The following is a 25333-nucleotide window of genomic DNA, read 5'->3' on the forward strand; positions in this document are numbered from 1 at the left end:
ACATACACGTGATAGCTTGAACCTGTCACCCTGGCTGTTTCAAGCGGACCGCGTCCGCGGCCTTACACTAAAGATATTTTTATACTAATATGCTATTATCTAAACGTGATGATAATCAGCCGGGCCGCACCAGGACTCGACGTGCTGTAGCAATGCGGCCGCAGCTCCGCCGCTACGTGCCGAACTCACCACTCGCGACCACCACTCGCGGTTAGCACAACGACCTTATCAATATGAAAGGATGCTGTTATATTCTTACTAACTAATATGTTTATTTACTTACTATTATACAAAACGAAAACATTTTCTGATATTTAAAAAAAACAAATGCCAATTATTACCGTTTACACAATTCAAAATAGCAAAAAATAAAACATGTTACATTTTAATCGTCGAACATCTGTCATAACAAATCTGACAGCGTATTTAAGGATCGACGTGCCGTTATCACAATAGATGTACAACATCATAGGGGCTTGTTTAATTAATGTATCGTGACTGGAGAGTCCTGTCGAGCCGGCACTTAATAAGGCTGTATGTCATCACCCTACTCGTTGCGGCCCCACGATAATTAATCATAACTTGTGCACGGTGAAAGGAGTCAATTTATGAAAAATTACAGGACTATTTGATTATTATTAGAGTGATGTTCAGATCTATTTTAATAAAGCTTTTGTCTCAAAGTCTTCTACAAACAATTTATTAATTCTCTTATGATCTATTTTTTATGGCCCTCTCCCGTTCAATAATTTTTAGTACGCTATCAAGACTATCGTCCGTTTCACGAAATTTTCAAAAATTATGTGCCCAGTTTCGAAAACGATTATTCCACTAAGTAGTTTGTAAATATTTTAAATAATAATATTATCTATATTGATAGAACTACATACCGTTAGTAAAAGTGACGAGCCTAGAGCCCAATGGATAGCCGGTAACAACGCAGCACGGTTCCGTCTCGCCAACGTTGGAAGCGTACATGTCTCGACCGTCCACAGGCAACGTCTATGAAAATAATATCATGGGATTAGGATCTACTTTTAAATACAATAAAGGATAAAATAACGGTGTGGATTACAGAAATAAAGTTTGATGTGTTGCAAAAAACTAAGTCTTAGAACTCGCAGTGTACAAGTTTGTTTAAGTATTTTTTCATTTTGATCCTCAACTTAATGGAGATTAATACCACCTCGGGATGGCGCAAGTAAGCCGCTGAACAGATTAAAAAGAAAACATTCAGGATAAAGCAACGTAAAATGTTAAATAAATGGTTTCTAATTTGTAACTCTGTCTACTAAAACGATGCGACGTAATCTGGCCACAATTAAGTTAACAAAAGACCAATTAGATTTACATCTTAAATCGATTTAATACTTCTAAGTCAAGGGACATTATAAAACTTTCGTTGTTGGGAAACTCGTTATTAAAAGCTCAAAGTTTTAGTAATCCCGCGATCCTCACGAGATCGCTGATCCGGAAACTCTCATTATGATCTAAATAATTTATGTCAAGTCGCAAGTTTATAAAGTTACCCAGTAAATGAAGATGACTGTGAACGTAAATGGAGCAATTGTATGAGAAGCGGTTTATCACAAGTTATGGAATAGTCGCTAAACTTAATATAAGAAGTTATACATGCGTACAATACTGCCTAAAGTAATAAAATCAAACAACTATTATTTGGAACATCTTATGAAATTTTAAGGTATATCATATCTATTATAGGTATTACACTACGCATTAGTAAATTCTAATTTTATTTTATTATGTATGTTACCTGTTCAACAGCTTGGTCCATAGAGACGGCCAGCACCCATTCACGAGCGTCCTCCAGTGCAGCGCCGCGAACGCAGCCGCTATCCAACAGTAGTGGGGTACGACTCCAGTCCGTGCACTCTGAGAATAGTAGATATATAAATTGAAACTTAGAGATTCACACTATGGAACGACATATGACTTTCTAATTAACAGTCAAAACAAATTTATTTATATTATAAGATTTCTGCAAAGGAGGTATTCAGTTTGACTTATTTGTATGTAAATTTTGTGACACATTTGGCTGAAGCAATTTTAATGGGACTTAGGAGAAGGGTTTAGGTATACTATATTATTGAAGTCGGTTTTATCCTTGTAAAAAGTTTTATGACATCAAGTAAATTGAAACATTTATTTGTGCATTTTGAAATACCTGAAATGTAGTCACTTACCAAAATCAGTATAGTCTAGCAGGTGTGCGGAGTCATCATCAGCTGCCTCAGCTAAGTCGAGACAGCGGTTGAGTAAGACAAACGCCTCGCGGGCTCCGCTTGGTCCTTCTGCCCTCACTGCCATACCGCATGCGTAATATGCTGTACACGACAATACTTATAAAACAACTAAAGTAAAAATACTTACCAGAAGAAAAAAAATGTTTGAATAAAATCAATCAAAATCAAAAGATTATTCAAAGTAGGCTGAAAAACAACAGTTGTCGAACGTCAGCATTACATGAGACAGCCTCTAAAAATGCCCACCCTATACCACCATCAAATAAAATGTTGACCAGAAAGCATTGCCGAGGTTTTCATTCCAAGTCTACAATATTGCTACGTGGCGTAGTCGCTATGCTACGCTGCGTAGCCAGTGGCTACGGCGCGTAGCTACTGTAGCCCGTAGCTTGAAACATTTAATACGAAAATGACTTACCCACATCTGCTACAATGATGTCTGTATACCGAGGCAGTGCTCTCGCTGCCTTACCGGCTATTTGAGGCACGTGAAGTGCAATCAATAAAGTAATGGCCTGCAACCAAAGTCGATGTGATAAAATTTGTAATTTGCAGTGGAAAATTCTGTATACGCTACGGCAGACGGAAAGATGAGCAGAAATTTTAATAGAAATGCATAAGACAGATAGGTCAGACTAGATAGGTCAGGTCTTGTAGGTCAAGTAACTTACGGTATAAGTGACTAAAACGATCAGTTACTATTAACTTAGTTTAGTATCCGCGTTCGAATTTCTTGGGACATCTGTCAAAGATTGATTGGTTGGTGATTTCCAAAGAAGTCCAAAGAAGTGGTGGGTTCCAAAGAAGGTGATAGGTAGGACGTTAGAGCTAATAACTTTTACGTCCCCGAACACCCGCATTTTGGCTACTTTCTTAGGAGATTTTGCGTTATGACATCTCCGCCAGTCATTTTGTACTCCGTGGTATGGGCCAATTATTATTTGCCTTACCTGTAGAACTCTATCCTCAGCACTGGCAGCCACCATAACCGTAGCTGCATCCTTCAACGCTGACACTGACTTAGGCGCAGTAGATACTCTGACTAACAGCTCACTGCACACCGCCCTGGCTAAAGGCGCGTCACTGCCGGTCAAGGATTCGATTCCCGGTTCGTCACTGCCGAGGTATTGACGCAACACGTCTAGGACTTGCGTTAGAACTTCTGGAGGCTCTTCACTGTCAATGTCGATACCTTCCATGCGCTACGGAAGAAAAATCTTGTATCAGTAAAATGATTTTAAAATCAGTTTTCGCCTCCTTCAATTACTGTTATGAAGAAGAAGTCTTCAAATTTTTTATAATTCTTAATAATGTTACAAGAGCTTCAAGTACTTAAATATTGTCGATCAAACCTCAATAGACTATTTAAGCAATATCAATTATTCATACGTAGTAGTTAGCTTTGGCTTTGGATGTAGTGGCGAAAGATATGAAGGAGTTCCAGGTGTCTGAGAGCGATGTCGAAGACAGAGCGAAGTGGAAAAGAAAATTAGGAATGCTGACACCACCATTATTTGGGATACGTATGGCAGGAAATGGAGATATATAATTAGTTAGCTTTCATTAATATTTTGTTTAAGCGGTTCCTTTGGCAGTGTTCCCTACCGGGTGAGCCTTGAACAGATGTGCGGCATATCTGAGCGCGTAGTGCGGTGCTCGTCTGCCGGCGTGAGCGAGGCAGCGCTGCCAGTGCCCGCCTCGCGCCAGCCGCTCTAGCGCCTCGGTCTCTGCCTCGGCCTCCGACTCCGCCTCGCGAGGAGCCTCCTGTTCTTCTTCCTCTTCTTCGTATTCCGTTGATGGTCCTTTAAAGAGTTATAATAGTATATTTAGTGACAGTAAGTCTTTATGTTGTTAAATGGGACTATGGTTACCTGGTGCTTCATTATCCGTCTCGTAACCTTCAGTGAGAGCAGCTCGAAGTTGATCGCCGATATCATTTTGTCCAATCGCAGCAAATCTGAAGAAATAATAATGTAATATTGAAAAGACTGGAAATCAGGTCTATTTACATTCCACGGCTACATATACACTAGTATTTTCCTGTAGTAGACACTACTGCGAGATCGAACAAGGCAGGCAATGCAGCGATGGTGTTGGCATGTCATCAACATACATGAACCGAACATGATTTCGGCGCTTTTAGAGTGTAATACCGGAAACCTGTAGACTTTAAATTGTGATTCATCCCTTACCGTTCGGCTAACATATCAGCTGCAGCCCGTCTCTGAGCACCTTGCAAGTGGTCCCTCGCAAGCCTTGCAGCCCTGAGTGCGGCTCGCTCGGCCAAGCGCGGTGCAGTGGCAGCAGCAGCGGCACTGGCAGCTCCCAGCAACCTCACAGCACGAGCCCAGTCAGCACTCTCCGCGTGTTCGGCAGCTCGCGCGAGCAAAGCGGGCACTTCGCTCGGAACCGCCTCGCCGTCCTCCCCAGCGCTCTCGGGGACGTACTCCCGGGATACGCGGGCAGCCTCGTCCCATAACTCTGTGTATGAAATAAAAACGTTTTGCAAGCTGGATATTACATAATTTTAAAACTTCAAAAATGCAGAAACAAACTCAAGGGTAGTCCTTTACCAACAAATATCATGATCATTAATTTAAGAGCCTAGCTCTTGTCGTGGAAGGAAGGTCGAAGGAAAGAGGGAAGAGGTCGTCCAAGGTATAGTGAAATCAAGCAAATTAAAGAAAAGGTGAAAGTGACGTGTAAGGACGTTCAGGAGTTCGCACTAGATAGGCGTAAACTGAAAGAGCTGCACCGATAAATTTATGATAAAATAAATAATAGGGTTAAAGTATGAAATTGCCGATTTGTACTGAAAACCTAAATTGTATTTTTTAAATTTTTAACAAACTTATTTAATCAAAATAGTTGCCATTATTATCTATACATTGCGGTCATCTAATAAGAAGGTCATTTATGCCTTTACGATAGAACTCTGAGGATCTAGACTGCACAAACAGTGTGAAAGAATTTTGTTCTGCCTCCTGGGAAGAAACTTCTTGTGACGTAGATAATTGTCCAAATCACAAAAAAATGGTCGTCCGTTAGAGCAAGGTCTGGCGAATATGGAGGAAGACGAATAGTTTCCAACTGCAGTTCCTGAAGAGTTAAAACGGTTTATTTTGCTGTATGAGGCCTCGCGTTGTCATGGAGCAATAGCGGTGAAGGTCGATTCATGAGTCGTGGCTGTTTTACTGCTAATTTTTCAACATTATTCGGTGTTCGGCTGGGTATCTGGGTAGTTTGACTAGGATCGGCGTTCACCGTCTCTCTTAATTTCTCGTTAATCACCTGTCAGGCGGTCTTTCTCATGGCTCGTTCTTCAAGTCGAAGTTTCCACCACGAAAGCGTTTAATCCAAAATCGCATGGTGCGTTCATTAGCAGACACCTCTTCAAATGCAGCATTGATATTGCGGGCTGTTTCTGCCGTTCAATCCCGCGTCGGAACTCATATTCAAAAATTACTCAAATTTTCGCAGTATCCATCTTTCTTGTTTAAGTTGAATAACAAAACAATTGAACATCGATAATCAAATGTTTCACATTTTTTAAAGAAGAACATCACAGAAACCACGTGAAAAAGTTCCATTCGAAAACCTCAAACCATGAAGACTCTATGGCAATTCAAAACCTACTAGAATAAAACGGCAATTTCATACTTTAACCCTAATATATCATCATCCTCCTGCTTTATCCTAATTATGTTTTGAGTTAACGCATCAATTTTGTTCATCACCATACTACTCTATCTGCCGTCATCTCTCAAGTTACATTATATCCAGCCTTATTCATCCGTATCTTTCACACAGTATAAATAAGTGTGTAGTAGGTCAGGAAGACAAATAGTAAAATACCTAAATCTTTGTAGTGTTGCACAACTTCACGTGGTCTATTAGCTCTTATCATAAGCGTTTCAAACTGCACCAAGTCTCCTCGCTCAGCGGCCGCCCTAGCTCCTTCAACTAACACCTCTTCAACCTGAGGAAAAGTAACCATCTAAACTTGAACCCGACCTATTTTTCCTTGCTTGGCGTTGCCTTGCCGAGGCATGACAAAACACTTTTCCTTATTCTCTAATTCCAACTCTAATCTAAATCTACCATATTCCATTTGAAACTGCAGATGGCATGGCATATATATCCTTTTTGTACGGTGGCAAAATCATCAAATTTAAATGACCCCGACTAAAATCCATCGTGTTCCTTCGTAGGCCTTTTCTGTACCAGAGCCGCGGTAACTCTTTCGAACAATCCCGCAGCCAGAACAAAACTGAGATATTTTAGCTCAGTTTTGTTCATGCAATTGTTAAACTTACCAGAGTAGGAGCATGTTGTTCAGCCAGCGCCAGTGCTCTCTGATGTTTCCCGTGCTGCAGCCACATGCGGACCGCGTGGTCAGCCGCGCCGGCTCGCAGGAACGCGGCCTCGGCTTCATCCGGCCGATCGTCAGCCAATGACGCGGCTTCAGCACGAGCTACTTCACTGCGAGTCATGCCGCCTCCTAGGCTGCATAGCTCCATTGCTATGTCCCATCTGATGATATGAAGAACTTGCTTAGTTTGATGCCATGTTTGAGATATGTTAATTTCTACCATACCAAAAAAATGTGGTTACTAAATGAAAAACAATTTTCACGTAGCATTTAAATCTGGTCCATCATATCACCTCAAAAGCAGAGATGGAATTTCGACGGTGGCCCTAGTAGTATCAATTTCCTATCTCTTGTAAGCAAAATAATAAATAAATAAATAAAAGCTCGGAACAGCTATAAGAGAATATGTACCTTTGTGCTTGCAGTGCCCATCGTGCCCCGAGCGCGGCCAGTCCCCGCGCGGCCAGAAGGCGCGCTGCCGGCGCTCCGCCAAGGGCACCCGCCCATTGTAGCGCCACCTAGACATTACAATTGCCTTAACTAAAGCATTGGAGTCGATTCAATGGTGTTGCTATCTTGTAGGGCAGTAGAAAGCAATATTTGAAACGAGTAGAAGATATGTTTGCCTTGTAAAGGAACTGTATATAGAGTCAAAATTTCATTCAGCGAGTTCAAAACTTTGTTGAACATGCTGAATGAAAATTTGAAGCCAGTAAGTCTAGCAGTATTTTCATGAAACGACTGCCTACTTGGCCTATTTGTTCCCCAGCCAGTGGAGTATTAAGGAGTTGTGCTCTTTTAGACTCTAAGAAATAACAATAATGGGTATATCATGAGCCAATAGACAACAACGTTAAAAGTTATTTACGGAGGAACGTTGAAAATACATCACAGCATACAAAGCACGGAAAACCAACTTCCTTTTATGTTTACACGGAGTCAGAACTTTAAATCTGTACCTGTTGCTGTACGGCGCTGGGAGCATGCGCGCGAGCAACTCTCTCTGCGCCCTCCCACTGCCCCGCCGACCGGTACATCTGTATCGCGCTCTTCCACTCACCTATAATATACATCTCAATCTGTATCATATCATTAGCTTCCTACAATACCCATCTTAGTTAAATCATTCGCTTCCAGTGCCATCCAATTACTAACTAACTAGTTTTGGCTCTACTCTAACGGGTTTATTGGATAACAGATGTACAAACAGATTATTTCAACACTTGCCGATCTTGACTTGCCAAGTTATGTTAATAGTTCAATTGAAGAATCGATATACAAATATGTAGTCAAAATAACAATTTTATATACCAAAGCCAAAACATAATACTGCGAAATTATTCGAAAGAGTTACCACAGTTATTCCTTCTGGAGCCGGGGCTTAGAAGAAAAAAGGTTCTAGTGGGGTCCGGGATCTTCGATAGATGATTTTTCACATAAACGTCAACAAAATACAGATTATTTTCAAAAGATTATGAGATGTAAACTGACCAGCTTGTATGTAATAATTCTCAGCGGCGCGTAGATCTCCGGAGGCATGCAGAGCTTGCGCGATGTGGCGACGCGTGGCTTCTAGCAGCGAGCTGCGGTGAGCTGCCACCAAGCGTAACATTGCTTCGTATTGAGACGCTTCCTGGTAACCACACCAGGAATATCTGTTGTAGTAACTAAATGTACTAACTACAATGATATCTAAAATGCCTAAGTCTAATAGTTACTACATAATTGAGGATAAATCATTGCATTAATGGATCTAATTTTAGCCTACACCGTTTATAAGCCGGTAGCCAGTTTTGCCTGCATAAAAATTTGTTTGAATAGCGTGCACACCACGTGTTTATTTTATAAACTAAGAAATGAACTATATTACCTTATACATGGATATAGCCTCATCTGGTTCTCCAAGTCCTATATAAATCTGTTCAGCCTTGCGCAGTTGTCCGTCTTGCCTCAACTGTTGCGCTAGTGGTATGTAGATGTCCCTCGTTTGTTCCTCAGTGAGTTGTGCGGCGGCGAGCTGTAAGCCGTCGGCCACTTTCCCCGCGGTGTTGTATGCGCGGACGCAACGTTCCGCCATACCGCATGAGGTAAGGACGCGCTCTGCCGTCTCCCATTCCTAGGGATTTATTAATAGGTCTTTAGGGTCCACATTTCTCCACGATATTTGTTTTAGATTCGTTTTTCTATTGTTTTCTATAAAATATAATATAAGTACTCACACGAGTAGAAATAAAATGATCACCAAGTCGCTCGCACTGCTCTCTGATAGACTCCTTGTCGTCTATAGCCTGAAAACAACAAATAAATGTTGGTAAGACACGGCAAAATATAGATGGCGTAGGCAAATGCTACGGCGAAGTAAAATGTGGCTGGCGTAACCAATTGCTACGGCGTAGTACTTTACATTACGCTTACGTACGTTTCTTTTCTATTTAAACAGTAAAATTATTTGTTTTAATAAACTTGTTTACATCTCAATTAGAACTCCTACTTCACCAAAGTAAAAACGATTAACTTTTACAACATGTCATACTTATTTAATACCTACATAAATCGGAGACAGTAGGTACAATAAAGTTCAATATAAACTAAGTTCTCTGTCACACAAACCTGCATAATCTGCAAGGCCTTCCTATAATGATGTGCAGCTAACGCAGCATCGAGTGCAGCCCTAGATTCTCCCGCCTCGATGAGATGAGGCACTGCAGCACCGGCCTGACGCGACGATACTAGCCACGAGCCCCACATGCCTTCTAAACGCGTCACTTCGCCTGGACATGACTGAAGCACAAACAATTTTAATTTATAAAATTTCTGAATATTTCTTCTGATTCTGTGATAGTTACATACTTATATTCTTAACAGTCCGTCTAAAGGAAAAAATATAGTCCATCCATATAAGCAGTTGAAGATCATTCTTTTCAGGACCACTTCTTCATAGTGTGATCAGACTAGTTAATACTTGAAGCAAGAGCTTCTTTTAGACACACAACGTCAATGTACATAAATAGTCGCAAGTACCTCTCTAGCTAATTGAACAGCTCTAGCATAGTTATTTCCTTTAGCGTAGTACTCCACTGCCGCACGGGTATCGCCTCTGCGTTCAGATATTTCACCTGCCGTCTCCCACCATTCTTCCTGAAAATAATAGACACATAATCACATCACATCCTAGTTAATATGACTCGCTATAAGACATACCTAACGAAATTGTGAAAATGATGCAGAAACGCTTTGAGGTCCAATTTTAAGGATAACATAAAAGTTTGTTTTTAAACCACTCTTCAAATTGAAAATTGGACGATTGAAAATTTATAGTAAGCAGTTGTTTTAAGAAATCCGTTGACGGTGAATTTAGAAAAGTTCTTCTATGACTTAACGCGATGAAAACTTCAAACTCAAATCATCAGAAAAAGCTAACCCAAAAATTCAGCAAATTCTAAATCTGTACTTTAATCACCTGAATAAGCTGTGTATGCACATTATCAACGAGATCAGTATCTCTGAGCAGCTGCGGATGCTGCAACAGCAACGCCGCAGCACGTCGAGAGCGGCCGCCTCGCAGCCACAGCTTCACTGCGCCTTGCACGTCGCCTGATGCTGCTAGCACTGCACCGGCCTCGCCTAGACGACCTGATATGGAACATGAGTTAGCGATAGCCTATCGATACCATTATATTTCTCATTAAAAACAATATCGGATTACATTTTAATAGTAAGAATTTTCGGAGCTAAACAAGGACTTCCAAAATTCCCTTAGCATATTATAACCAAGAAAGATAAGATCACGCCTCATATCGGAGGTTCATCATCATCGCCTGAGCCTTTTCCCAACTATTTTGGTGTCGGCTTCCAGTCTAACTGTATTCAGCTGAATACTAGTGCTTTACAAGGAGCGACTGCCTATCTGACCTCCTCAACCCAGTTACTCGGGCCTCATATCGAAGGTCGACTAAGGTAAAACATCAAAAACTTTCACCTTAAAGGCCTTCATTGTTGAATCGTGAACTGGACACGAATCAAAACTCTGAGGTTACTAAACTCCTGCATGGAAAACTCTGTCAATTTGTATGAAATGGGAATTGGCTTAAAATTCGAAAATCCGTATTTACCGTAACTTTAACGAAGAAAACCTGCTACTTTGTTTCACCTGTACCTAAGTTTCAATGAAGAAGCAATTCCACTTACCAGTAGAAGTCAAATAATCCATATGCTGTTGTTTAAGCGTAGCTACAGACGCGCGATCAGTTCTCTCAGCCAGTGCAATCGCATCGGTCCACTTATTGAACTGCTTATACATATCCACTGCTAGGTCCGGTCTACCAGCACGCCTGACATAACACTCTTCGGCAGCGGATAAGTCACCGTTGAATATTGCCAAACGAGCCCTTACTGTGGCGTTGTTTAGACCTGTAAAATTGTAAATAGTCACGTAGGAATACAAATGCCCAGATACTCGTAGGTAAATAGGTCCCTCTAACCATATAGTATAGACGGACATTCGATGCTGGGGAGTTTGTTGCAAAAATTCTTCCCAGAAAAGAAAGTGGTTGGGCATTTTGGAAGCTGCGTTTTGTAAGTTTTGACGTTTAAAAGAGTTGTTTTGCATTCAAGTTTGAATAATTGATTTTGAGTTTGATAGAAATATTTGACAAGGAGGTATTCGGTTACATACCAACACTGACATCACCATCGCCTTCTGCAGCAGCCAATTCAACGGTCTTCTCTAGATAAAATGTGCGCGCTACGTCATCGACTTCTCGGTAGCATTTAGCAGCCAACTAACGAACATTAAAAGAGTTATTATTACTTACGAAGGAAAAGGTTGATTCAAAAGAGGTAGTACAATTGCTTTTACCTGTACATCATCATCAGCTAGAGCTCGTTCAGCGAGCTGCCTAAAGGAGCAACATCTGCGTTACTACCAACCCCGTCCAAATATCTAGCACACCCAGCCAGATCACCACTCCGAAGCGCATTATCTGAATGTACGTTTCAAATATTGAATTCACGAAAATATATTCGCCTTTGAAACTTAAAATATAGACTGAACTGAAAATGGACTACGAGCTGACTACGGCGTAGCGGCTACGCGCCAGCTACTACGACGTAGCAGATAATAAATCAGCTACGTGCCGGGACGCTTCGATCGAGAACATCGTTTAATGTGTCTTTCGCTGCAAAAGGTCTATTAGCACCGCATTTAGTTAGAGCACCTATAATTAAATTAAATTGTAGGACATTTATAACTATTCCTGTCGATTCCTCTTATGACCAGAAGAAATAGAAGGAATTTTGAACCTTTTCCAGAGTTCTGTCTATCTTAGTTCTTATTTTACAGACAAAATGGTAAAAAGTCAACTTTGGCATTTGCAGATCCTACGATAGAATGAAAAGACAATGTCGTACTAAAAGCGAGTCGATGTTCGTCTAGCTGTAGATATGGTAATAGTCCTCCATCAAGTATGACGCGTCGCGAGATCACTTCGACGGCCACCGCGCCGCCGCATTCCGCCATTTCCACGCTGCCTGGGTCCCATGCACTATACCTAAGTAAATGAAATATAGAAAGTGTTTTAATGAAAGTTGCAGGTATTTATTTAAATCAGGCATCAAGGCCCACAGAAACCATATTTACATGCCATATTCACATAACCATGAATTATACGTATATATAGCCATATTTACGTGGTTAAAAGATAACTGTTGGTTGGCATATTAAAGTTGAAATTTATGTTTAACCAAAATATATGTAAAAGTCAGGTAGAAGTTATGATTAGTTAGATTAGTCGAATAAATTTATCAATATGATTTTTCTGCTTACTAACCAGACAAGCAGATGGGTTGGTGTTTGAGCGACAACTGCATCACTATTCTCAATCCATTGCACGAAAGAAACCCCGCTTGCTATGATTTCCTAAGACACAGAAAAAATACCTTTAACTCCCTTTTTCACGTAGTTAGTTAAAACACATGTTACGTACCTTATTTATGAGTAAATAATATTTCTTTGTTGGATTACCTTATCACCAGTATTTAACTTCAGTAATGCAAGTCTTCGCCTTGTATCTCTCAGCAGTAACAGTTGTCCGCTTTCATTCAGTTCGAGCCAATCCACGCGCGCCTCATGCCACCACTGACCTAACTGGATTCCTGAAAAACAATATCACCGTGAACAATTTTTTGTGTTCATGTGTAATGTGTTTCAGGTATACATGTACGAGGATTAACCGACAAAGAGAATGAGGTGTAAAGAAATAGTAAAATGTCACGCCGGTTTTCATCACAGCATACGAGTGGTGTAATTGTATTTCTCTAATATTTTTTCTGATATTTATATATTAAGAACCAATTCACTTAAATTACTTAATAGAATACAAAATATTGATAAGCCAAAATTTTGGTATTTCAAAATGATGAAATGAAGACATGACTTTTCTTTTGAATAGGTATTCTATTTATTTCTATATCTATGTATGGAAATAATTAACATAGAAATAACGCTTACCAGTGGTAAGATCAACGACGGCAATGGTCTGTCGGTCGAGCAGGTAGGCGAGGTGCTTGCGGTCGCCCGCCTCCGCGCCCGTCGCGCCTTCGTTTATACGCACGCTCAGCACGTGAGGATTCACTCGCTCTGTACGAACCTAGTGCATACGATATATTTTTATTTTTATTTTTGGGTCATTTACAATTGCATACCTTTACATCACTACATAGTATAAAACAAAGTCGCTTTTTCTGTTCATACATCCATTTGTACGCTTAAATCTTCAAAACTATGCAACGGATTTTGATGCGGTTTTTATTAGGTAGAGTGATTAAAGAAGAAAGTTTATATTTATAATCACATCCATTAAATAGTGGGTAAATGTCCCCATGCGAAGCTGGGGCGGGTATAAACTACCTCTATTATAAAATAGTTTTCAGTTGGTACTCAGTTACCGGTAATAATAAACTGACTTACAAATGAAGAAATATTCTGATCGAAATTAGAAATACTTTTGAGTAGTCGGTTCTAAAGTTCTAATCGAACAGTTTATGAGTAGTTAGAAGTAGGTTATATTTTTATCGAGTGGGAAGTAGTTTTATGAGTCAATCATCATGCAAATCTATATGTGAAAGATTTCTCAAAACCGCATCAGGCGTGGAATTATAACTGCAACTTCGTCAAGAAAGAAAGAGAGGATTTTTATTTCATTTTTACAACAAGAAGGAATGAGGGTATTACATCAAAAAATATTCATAAAAATATACAATATAATCATTATTTGAACTCACAGTATGCAGCACTTTGTCTAGACCATACTCAACAACACTTAGTTCGCCGGCACGATGTAGCAGACAAGCACCTCCCACTGCCGCATACACTCTTTCTCCACCACCCGACCAAGCGATCTTATACCAAAAATAATCATTTTAAGAAGAAATCCAGTTTAAAAACTTCGAAAAATTGTAAATATTTATAATTTTGATCACCTCACTAGTCAATCCTCTTGCGATGTCACATAATATCAACGTGCAACTAGTACGACATACTGCGTACCAATCGTTTCCTGAAAATACCGTTTTAAAATTGAAATATTAACTTTTGAAATGTCTTAATCAAGTCGTTTTTAACTTTTGTGTAATCCTATTAGAAGTGTTATTTGAATAATAAATTCACCTAAGGGTCATGGCACATTATAGCAGTACCGCAACAGCACGGCTGCAGCACGGCGCGTTGCCTCGAATTTAGACTACGGCTAGCTGCCAGCGCGCTAACTACGCGCCGGCCGCGAGGTGTAGCTTGCTGTCACCGCAAACTCAATATTATTTAAGACAGTTATGATTGAACACGATGCAATGACGTTGTTTCGCTGCCGACTCGGAGTCGGCGTGAAATGAGATGATGATTATTATTTATACAAAGAAGTAATTTATGTACTTTTACTGAATAATCAATGGAAGGTTTGCTCAAAGTTAATCGATCGAGAACTTAATAATCATAAAAACATTGCTGACCAATAAATCGCACGTTGAATATATCGGGCGCGTGCTTGGTGGTGACGGTGAGCGGCGGCGCGTCGTGCGCCACGCGCGACAGCACGAGCTGCCGCGCGCTCACGTGCTGCACACACACGCTGTCGCGCCACACCCAACGTCTGAACGGACAGTAGTCAGCATTGTATGATAGATAGATAGATAAAACGATTATTTTAGTTAGAATATTTAGATCAAACAAAAATACACTATACCTTAATAATAATAACTTATAAGATACAGAATAAGAAATAAATAAAATAAAAAGTGGGTAGAAGGGATAGTACGTAAAATGCAAGCAGAAGTTAGCGGCGGGTGCGATGCGGGAATCTAGCTCAGCTTGTGTCAGGTGGAATACCTGCATTGGTAATCAGCTGGATATTTATCAAGTCTCCTTTATTATATCACGCCATAACCAATGAAATCATAATATATTTCAGCTCGTCTAAACAAGAATGATGCCTCATTCACGGTATACAAACGCACTTAAAAATATTTTTCACTATCTCATTTTGAGTACGAGTCATTTCATTGCTAGACAACAGCAGAACTGCAGAATCAGTGGAGTCTACACTTACTCATTCACATCGCTCACGCATGTGAAGGTTCGAAAAGTAGCAACCGTAAATGGGTCAATAATTTAGTCGTAAATAAAACTAGAAATCATCCAAACCTTAACACAGCTTCAAGTTGTATAACAGCACCGGTTTGTGAAGCTATAGCCAGTTTGGTGCCATCGCCGCTCCAAGCGAGCGCACGCGCCGCATACAGGTTGGGGATGTTCAACATTGTAAGCTCCACCCTCCGGAATCCTTTACTTCCCTACTAGACAGCCGTCGAACACTCCGAATGCTACAGTCTAAAAATTGTTTTCGATAGACTTTATATGCTTCGTAAAAGTTAAAATGTAATTATCAATAAGCTAGTCTTCGTTTTGAGCCATCAAATTCGATGCAACAATATGAGGAGTGATAATGTCTGGATCATCCATCATTCATTACCACTGAAAACTCTGAATAACCGATGCTAGTAGAAAACAATATGTACAGTAAGTGAAATATACCTGTCCAGAAGGACTGGGTGCTGCCGAGATGAGATCGCGACGATCAGGCGGCAGCTGAGGCTCAAACTGCGCAGTAGAGCACCACGCTGTGCTTCATACACGGACACGCGCCCGTCGCAAGACCCCACTATCAGCTACACGACAAAGAACAAATTTTAATGTCTTTGAACTAAATGTTCGTAGCTTAATGAAGACTTAGGACATGTTCAGTACAAACCTAAGCTTCAAGCTGCTCTAAACTATGTTTACTTGTTTACTCTACCCCAAATTGAACTTTTTTAGATAGGAAATCATCAAAAGACCCTCCCACTATGGGTGCAGCATGAAGGAGTGTGAGACTCTTACTAACTTAAATCCACCATGTTCCTTCCTAAGCCCTTTATGTATCAGGACCGTGGAAGCTCTTTCGAACAATCCCGCAGTTCCGGCAGTCTTTGGTCCTAATAAACACCACTGGGGTATGCTAATTCTCTTTGACCTTACTACCTCAGTCATTCTCTCAAGATATCTACATAAATCATACAATGACCTTTATTTACACAATATAAGAGAACAAATAAGAAAGACATACGTAAGGAGGCAGCAAGACCAGGGCAGTGGGTGGTAGAGCATATCGCAGCAACAACCGTCCATTTAGGTACAGCGTTCCGTCAACGTGGCCCGAAGCCAGAGTGCCTTCGCCGCCGCGCTCAGCGACACGCAGCAAGCGCCTCCAGTCCACATACTACTGCTCTTATTGCTCTTACAATCTAGAGTCCTGCACATCGAAATAACAGGGCATCGGAATAGCACCAAAGCTAAAGTCAAAGTAGAGAGAACTTCAGGGAGTACAGAAAATGGCAAAAAGATTTTCGATATTGCGGATATATTTACCGGCTGTACATGCACTGTCGATTACTGTTGATAATCTTTTAACCAAAAGTTGAAGTCAATATTTCTAGGGTCTTTAGGGTCTTTACAATTTACCTTATCTTCCCATCGCTGGTCCCAGTAAAAAGCCGTTGTCTGCCGAGACCAGGGCCATAGGTGTCCCAGTTAACGGAAACTTGTTGCAGATGACTTTCTTACCGCTCCAGTCAGCTCCCACGCGGTATACAAACACCATGTTATCACTCTGGGCTACTCCAAGTAGTTCTGAATTTTCGCTGAATGCAATACCTGGGACAGTTAAGTCCGATTTTATGTATCATACATGAAATTTAAACATGAAGATAATAAATAAGATATTGCACATGGAGATAAGTATTTGCGCGTGGTTGTAACCTAGCTCCACGTAAATGGCTGAACCGATTTTGTTGAGATTTTTGTTATTTGAGGATAGGATGCACGGTTTGATATCGGTGTTGTTACCGGCAGGTACCTAAGTACTATTATATTCAAAATAAATAATTCTAACTTGTTATAACATAAGACTTCTTCCTGCAGCAGCGTCAGCGGGTTTGGTGGCGAATTTATCACGTCGAGTGCCCTCCCGGTCGAAAAGCAGCACTAATCGGTCACATGTTGCTACAGCTAGCTTCACGTTGTTCGGAGACCAGCAGATATCAGCTATAGGACTCTCCGTGTCCTCAAAACCATAAAATACGATCGTTAACAATCTAATGAATTGGTTCCATACATAAAATATTGAGTTTGGTTGTGTAAGACGCAGTGGTTTGCTTACCTGTGCTTCTAAAATAGTTTTAGAGTATTTTAGCCGCATATTTATTAACAAGTTATTTCACAATATATTTTATCACTACGCAGTTTCTATTGACACAACTTTTAGTTGTATTTACACTGTTGCTAGGCAACCTTTTAAAAACGCGCCATTATTCATAGAAAATCGGAAAAAACATTGTCCTAATTTTTTTTACTATGATTGTTGTTGTCTTTGGTTTGTATTTTAGTCGATTTTACAAAACATAGTTCGTTTTCATTTAATTATATCAATAATGATTCGACTACATCGGTCCACTTTGAGTAGGCCTGCACTGTGCACTAGGTAGAAATCACAATAGCATTTAAAGGAGCACCGGGTATTCGTGCCCTGTAGGCTTTAGAACTCTAGCAGCATGGTCATTCTTTAACAATTTTATTAATTCCATCTTCTGATAAATATTTCTTAGCCATCATATAGCATTAATATATATTTATAGGATTAGTATAAAATATGAACTTATTAGTATTAATATTCCATCGGCTGCCTTGACCATAGACAATATTTTTTGATATGGCAATGTTTAAGATTATGTCAACTTGACAGAACGGACAAGACCGGAAACTCTTTTTCGTGAACACAGTGTTTATGTAAAGACGTTGTAAGGTTAGAATTATTTTATCTGCTTTGATCCTAGTTATTTCTAAGTTAAAATCAGTTCTGAAAGATGTGCAGTGTCCAATACTACATGTTTATTCAGTTTAGCTATATATTTTTGTCTACTTTCGGTTTATTACCTATAGTGATAATCGGCAAGTGACAGCATTGTCGTGTAAACGAGTGAAATTAACATGCCATCGTCTGTTTCCAGGACGTCATGCCTTTCGCACGGTTTGTAGAACCAGGGCGTGTTGCCCTGGTAGCAGACGGTCCCTTGAAGGGAAAGTTAGTGAGCGTGGTTGATGTTATTGACCAGACTCGCGCTCTCGTCGACGGCCTTGCAGCGGCGTCTCACGTCAACAGCTCCGCCTTAACCAACTGCATCTCACCAAGTTCCGTCTCAACTACCCATTCACAGCACCCACACGCGTCGTGAGGAAAGCATGGACAGACGCTAAGCTGACCGAAAAGTGGACAGAGAGCCAATGGGCTACCAAGCTCGCCAACAAAGAGAAGCGTGCACAGATGACCGACTATGACCGCTTCAAGCTGACGTCCGCTCGCGTCAAGAGGAACCGCGCGAGGACGGCAGTGTTCAAGAGCTTGAAGGTGAAGGCAGCCCGCTCTGGTAGCTTCGGCAAGAAGCGTACCCAAGGCGGCGGTCAAGAAGGTGCGCACCAAGAAGCCCAGCGGCAAGAAACCGGCAAAGAAGTAATTCTAGTGCCTCTAAAAGGTTAATGTGTGACTATCAAGGGACAGTAAATAAAGAATTACTCTAAGCCAATTTCTTGTGTTATTGTTACTCATAAAATGTACCACCCTATGAGTGGCAATAGGTGAGTTTATTTGATATTATAGAACATGTGGTGTTTTTCTTTACTCAAAATGTTTTATGTTTCAGCTGCGGCTAGGTGTACTCTATTAAACTAAGGTTAGTTGATCATTTGTATTTAATATGTGGTCAATCTACTTACTTAGGTTAGGTACTTGTTAAAATGATGAATTTTATTTTATAGTCTCGTTCGGATGAATATCAATGATTTCAAACTCACCACATTGCTGATTTTTAAATTAAAATATACTTGTAACATTGTGACAAAAACATACTAACATTAGTTGAATTGTTTGCAGATGGATATCCAACAACAAGAATATCTATGGAGGATTAACAAAGGTAAGTTAATAAAGCCATAACCTCAAATGTTAAATTAACATCCTTTTCAATGATGAATTCATATTTTAGTCTCGTTCGTATGAAACTCATGATTTCAAACTTACCACCTTACTGATTTTACTATTCACAATTTTAATAATTGTTAGTTTTGTGGCACCGTTTAATATTAACTTTCTTTTTGCAGGCATATAAGTAAAATGGATATGGATTAAGGGGACAACTAACATTCCACAAACAGGAGAGCAAGGTAAGGTGTTACTTTTTCATATGGTTAAAAATATGGATATTCAAATAGCTCCTTGCAGTTTCAAATGCAGCCTGAGAACTATTTTGCACATGTGATTTATATTAAGGCTGTAAATGTCCCTAAATGCTCTGCAAATCAAATCTCATCTGTCATGGTGGAACTATTTGACCATAAATAAAATAAAATTTTACAGTATTTATAGCTGATGGTATTATATTATTAAAACTACTTGTGCAGTTATGCCTACTTTACCAACCCTACCAAAGCCGATGTGTGTACAGCAAAGTCGTACATGCTTGACTCTGGATAGGAACATAATCACACTCTGTGTAAGACATCCAGTTACTATAGTTGTATGTCCAAGGGTTGAGTGTGACAAATATAAATATTTATCCTAGTTTAAAAATTAGGATTGTAATCACATTAAATCTATATTAATATTATAAAGCTGAAGAGTCCGTTTGTTTGTTTGAGCGCTAATCTCAGGAACTACTGGTCCGATTTGAAAATTTCTTTCAGTGTTAGATAGCCCATTTATCGAGGAAGGCTATAGGCTACTTTTTATCCTGGTGGGAAGTAGTTCCACGGAATGCGGTGAAACCGCTGACAGAAGCTAGTTATGCATAAAATTATTGTTCTGTTATATCTTTGTTTCTATCAATAAGCAATGAAAATTACTGATTAAATTAGTAATTCTCTTTCCATTGTTCACAGATACGGATGAGTCATGTGAGCCCTGCTCGGTAATACATATGGACTAGCAGAGAACTTCAATTTTGGCCATTCCATAGGTAAATACATTGTTCGAGATACTCTTGTGTCAATTAAAATTTTGGTACCTTGCTTGTATTGTTCTTAAACCCTACCAAAGCCGATGTGTGCATAGCCAAGTCATGCATGCTTGACTCTGGATAGGAACATTAGCACACTCTGTGTAAGACATCCAGTTACTATAGTTGTATGTCCAAGGGTTGAGTGTGACAAATATTTCTGCAAAGCTTCATTTTAAACATAAATAAATCTATTGTATTTGCTAATATCTTCACTATTGTTGACAGGTACAGGGCAAGATTACTTGAAGGAGGCTCTGTGTTAGATACACTAAAAGGTAAAATTATTTTTATTTGTAACTCCTTTAAAAATATTCTATAATATAGATAATATTATTATGATGACCATAAGTATCGCCCCTGGCAGATTTTTGATGATTGATCTTTACTGAAAACAAATTCATAAACAAGACAACAAATCAAAAGCTTATTTTATTATATTAATAGATTTTTTCTTGTTACAGATTTGAAAAGTCCACATACAGGCAGAATGGCACCACACACAAAACAACATGAAAAGTTTGGTAAGTTTTGAGAAATATCGATGTAACCATGTGTAAATCCAAATTATGCAAATAATTAATTCCCCATAACTTAAATGATGACTATAGTATCGCCCTATCTGACTTCTGATGATTGATAGTTACTGAATTAAAACGAAATCAACTTTTTAGTTGTTGCTTTTGTCTAAATATGTACTCATTTTGACTTTTTTTGTTACAGGCTGTGTAAAATATTTGTGCAAGAAACCCAAAAGGAATTACTCAAGTGCAGCCAACCTATTTAATTTGAAATGGCAAGTGGTAAATCAGTTGTCCCTAGTTATTTATAACTTTTTGCCTCATTTATCTATTCAAAAGAATATTTTCCATTCCTTCACAGAATTTTTATATGATGATTTTATATCGCCCCAGTCTGAACAAATGTGTTGATTGATTTACTGATATTATAAAATGAACATGATTAAACAATTTGTGTTCTTGAAAGGCAATTTAACTTTTATGAACTTATTGTTTCAGGAATCAAACCAGAATTAAACACCATGCATGGACCAGAACTCTCATTCTTTGGTAAGCCATAGATCTATTTTCAACCGACTACAAAAAGGAGGAGGTTCTCAATTCGGCTGTTTTTTTTTTTGTTTGTTACTCGATTTCTCAAAGACACCTGGACCGATTTCAAAAATTCTTTTTATTTCAAAGGGTATGCTTGTCATTTGGTCCCATCGTCATCAGGTCAGGATCTGATGATGGAAACCCTGAAATCGAGGGCAACCTTCGAAAGTTGTAGGCATACTTAGGGTAAAACTTGACATTCAGGTGCATGCCTGAAAGCACTATTCAACAGTGAAGGTTTGAAGCTGACCTGATGATGGAGACCAGAGAGGGTCGAGGGAACTCGACAACTGAATATGTAAACTACCTCGTGTTTGAACTTATATTATTTGTATTGACGAGACCTTTGCAACAGTGCAGTTTTGGAGCTGACCTGATGATGGAGACCAGAGAAGGTCGAGGGAATTCGACAACTGAATATGTAAAATACCTCGTTTTGGGCTTATATTCTTTGTATTGATGAGAACTTTCCACATATATGGATAGTGACAACTATTCGTATCACTGAAAAGTTGTAAATAAAAACTTTTACAAAAAATTAAACCGACTTCCAAAACACTAAAAAAAAAAACGAATTTTAGGTGCATCGGCCTAGAAGTCGGTGGCAAAATTAAGTTAAAATTAAAAAGTTTTTCTAGTAACGTTTTTATTCATTCTCAATTAGCTTCTGCGACAGAGTCCCGAGTACTACTTCAGGCACATGGATAAAGAAGTAGTAGCCATGATGCTATAAACTACATTACTGCTAAGTTTCATCAAAATCCATTTAGTAGTTCATGAAAGACTCACCAATATACATTCTTAACAATGTTCATGTTTCTAATATTAGTAGGAAGTATTATATGATGATTTATATCGCCCCAGTCTGAACCAATGTGTTGATCGATCTACTGACATTACAAAACTTTTATTGAAATATTTACATCCTGCTGTAGAACCAATTTGAGAATTTTCTTAATTGTTTCAGGACTAATCATCAATCTGGAATTAACACTCGTTTAGAATGGCTAAGATAAAGGAGCAAATCTTTGCTAAGGTTAGTACAAAAACAAAACTTATTGAATACCTAAGTTTTGAAATGATGGTAACAAGCATATATCTTATCCTTTTGATGAAAACTATTTTAACTGATCATACAAAATATTGTATCAAAATTGTAATAGTGTGTGTCAGCCTCTTACTTAATGTTTTGTCATTTTTTTAGGTGCCAAACTGACTGCAATAGAAAAAACTAATTTTGAAGAAGGAGAACTAACATAAAGGTGAGTTCGGTTGTTAACATAAAATGATCAAATTAAAACATTCCAATTCAGAATGGGAAGTTTGTTAAAATAATACAAAATGATGAATATCTTAGTTATCCCTGTCTCACAAAGCCGTGGGGATAAATAATGGTATGGTAACAACTGAAATACTATTAGTTTCCCAATATAATGGAAAATATAAAATGTTTTCTACATGTCACTGTTTATTTCAGATGTGCAATGTGGCCACCATAGCAGCTTTTGAAGATGCAGGTGAAACTCCCACTGGTAAGTGAAAATAATACTACTCTTTCCTCATAGTAAATACAAAATGAACATTAAATGATGAATATCTTAGTTATCCCTGTCTCACAAAATCGTGGGGAAAATATGGTATGGTAACATCTGAATCTAAAACGTAACTACTTCAATGGTAGTTATTTAGAGGAACTGTTAATTGATTTAGTTAATGTTTCTTTCAGATACAATCTGGCAGAAATGAATAAACTTGTGTGGCTGTTTACTTATTAAAGGTAAGTTGACTTAGTATTAGTTTGCTTTATTCCATTTCATCCTCCAAGCCTTTTTCCCAACTATGTTAGGGTCTGCTTCCAATCTAACCGTATTCAGCTGAGTACCAGTGCTTTACAAGAAGCGACTGCCTATCTGACCTCCTCAACCCAGTTACCTGGGCAACCCGATACCCTTGGTTAGACTGGTGTCAGACTTACTGGCTTCTGACTACCCGTAACGACTGCCAAGGATGTTCAATGACAGCTGGGACCTACAGTTTAACCTTTCATCGCCACGCCATATCGGTATTCCTATGCCCTGTACGCCAAGCCCGAAAATCTTAATTAAATATCTACTAAAAATACATAAAAGTAATGATTTAATAGGTTTATTTTGTATTTTCTGCGACCTGTTTTTGTCGAGTATAGCCGTCGTTGACGCACAGGGCACGCTTGCTCATGTCGGCTATAGCCGACATTGGCGTTCAAAAGGTTAACGTGCCATCCGAAACACAGTCATTGGTGTCTAAGATATACTTAGAAAGTACATACAAACTTAGAAAAGTTGCATTGGTACTTGCCTGACCTGGAATCGAACCTATGCCCTCATACTCGAGAGGTTGGTTCTTTGCCAACTAGGCCACCACAACTTTATTCCATTTAAAATGATGAATATCTTAGTTATCCCTGTCTCACAAAATCGTGGGGAAAAATATGGTATGGTAACATCTGAAGTTGTCCTTGATATAATTAAAAATGAATCACTAAATACTTTTTTTAATGTGTGACTTCTATCTTTACAGATTTCGGAACTTGCAAAAAGGCAAAGAACAAATCTTCAAAGAATAAGGTAATTTAAAAATACTAAATAAACTCTTGGTCACTAGTGAAAAATAGGAGAACTGTACAAGCCCCATTTAGTAACTTACAATGATGATTTTTTTAAGACAAGCATATATCTAGAAATCTTTGAAGATACTTTTAATCTGATATTTATTGAAAAACTCAATAATGTAATGGCCACAAACACACCATCCTGACAATAGTGTATTTTTCTACAGATTTGCAGTAGTCAACATGGAGTCACATGGGAACAACTCAAATCTCAATCCTATCGAACATATTTGGGTTGAACTTAAAGGCATATGAGCATGAAGTCCAGCTCACACACATCAAGAGTGGAACTATACCACAAGAATTCATAATTAAGTTAATACAGTGCATGAAAACCGTTTAAGAACTGTAATTAAAGCTAAAGGGATAAGATTAATAAACATGTTATCGAAAATTTCTCTACTTGTTTTCAATTCAATATCTTGTCCGCTAAATGCAAGCAAGTCCTAATTTTACCAGTAAGTTTTATCTCCTGAAAGATCCTACAAGCGTTTTGCATACAGTTCTGTGGTATCATAATAGAATACTAAGAATATTTTCAACAAATATGAACATAGAATTTGAGCGATGTGACTCAATTCGCAAGTTCTTGCTATGCAGATTTTCGTTTGTTGCCCGTGGTACTACTGGTATTCTCTTTCTAGGATGACAATATCAACTGTGACAACAAAGGGTTGAAAAATTGACAGTAGTACCACGGGTAGTTTTCATGCCCGTGGTACTACCAGACCGCTTGGTAGTAGTACTACGGAAGAAGTTGCCGTGGTACTACTGGTAGTACCACGGGCAACAAACGCAGATTTTACGATGCGACGACGCATCGCAGCAGTTTGTGTACAAGACCGATGTCCGTCCGTCACCATGCCGCACCTATCATTACATCAAACGAAAACTCCAAGCTTGCTTACTAGGCGAGTGTGTGTGAAAATCAATTGCCACCAATGTTTATCGTTAACTAAACCACATCCCCAGGAAAACCTGATAGTAAGAGACTGATAACTTTTCGTATAAATTGTAGATACTCGGATCAATGGGTACAGTTTCAAGCAAGTTATTCTTTGAAAATGTACATTTTAGTTACTGAGATGGAGACTACCAGCTTCACGTCCTGTAAATTACAGGTACGATCTACGGATAGACTGCATCTTATCAAAATCTGAGTTAATGTGACATCTACCTGAACCTAATGCATACTATATTTTCCTGTAAACTTATGTAATTTCACACGAAATATGATTCATTTTAGTGCGTGCATGGTGCAAGGCCTTAAAATGTTGCCTATAAGGCACTCCCTAGA

At 39.0% G+C, this 25333-nt stretch overlaps 2 protein-coding genes and 2 long non-coding RNA genes across 4 annotated transcripts; 2 read left to right on the top strand and 2 right to left on the bottom strand.

Annotated features, from left to right (window-relative positions):
• Window positions 1-882: 882 nt before the first annotated feature.
• LOC135117564 (intraflagellar transport protein 172 homolog) lies at window positions 883-14040 on the bottom strand (the record flags this gene model as incomplete). The annotated part of the gene is given in 27 exon segments (XM_064036972.1): window positions 883-1002; window positions 1775-1893; window positions 2205-2345; window positions 2683-2779; window positions 3215-3466; window positions 3870-4045; window positions 4127-4221; window positions 4457-4745; window positions 6120-6243; window positions 6581-6797; window positions 7048-7154; window positions 7596-7696; window positions 8128-8269; window positions 8507-8752; window positions 8856-8924; window positions 9247-9417; window positions 9658-9774; window positions 10097-10269; window positions 10825-11046; window positions 11312-11417; window positions 11495-11538; window positions 11541-11618; window positions 12046-12185; window positions 12465-12553; window positions 12659-12789; window positions 13145-13283; window positions 13918-14040. Coding segments are annotated over 27 exon segments (3828 nt in total), but the record flags the coding sequence as incomplete, so codon positions are not given.
• Window positions 14041-14115: 75 nt separating this feature from the next.
• On the bottom strand, window positions 14116-15492 carry LOC135117606 (uncharacterized). The gene is made up of 3 exons (XR_010276993.1): window positions 15332-15492; window positions 14641-14780; window positions 14116-14192 (listed from the first exon to the last, which is right to left on the bottom strand). It is a non-coding gene; the product is annotated as an uncharacterized LOC135117606 (long non-coding RNA).
• Window positions 15493-18231: 2739 nt separating this feature from the next.
• Window positions 18232-18804, top strand: LOC135117570 (large ribosomal subunit protein eL14-like). The gene is given in 3 exon segments (XM_064036986.1): window positions 18232-18352; window positions 18355-18664; window positions 18666-18804. Coding segments are annotated over 3 exon segments (495 nt in total). The 5' UTR covers window positions 18232-18237; the 3' UTR covers window positions 18736-18804.
• Window positions 18805-20629: 1825 nt separating this feature from the next.
• LOC135117527 (uncharacterized) lies at window positions 20630-24434 on the top strand. Its single transcript, XR_010276954.1, has 8 exons — window positions 20630-20795; window positions 20995-21067; window positions 21291-21341; window positions 22354-22648; window positions 22864-22918; window positions 23113-23163; window positions 23946-23992; window positions 24204-24434. It is a non-coding gene; the product is annotated as an uncharacterized LOC135117527 (long non-coding RNA).
• The last annotated feature ends 899 nt before the right edge of the window (window positions 24435-25333 follow it).

Source organism: Helicoverpa armigera, chromosome 11 (genome assembly GCF_030705265.1).
Source record: "Helicoverpa armigera isolate CAAS_96S chromosome 11, ASM3070526v1, whole genome shotgun sequence".
Lineage (NCBI taxonomy): Eukaryota > Metazoa > Arthropoda > Insecta > Lepidoptera > Noctuidae > Helicoverpa > Helicoverpa armigera.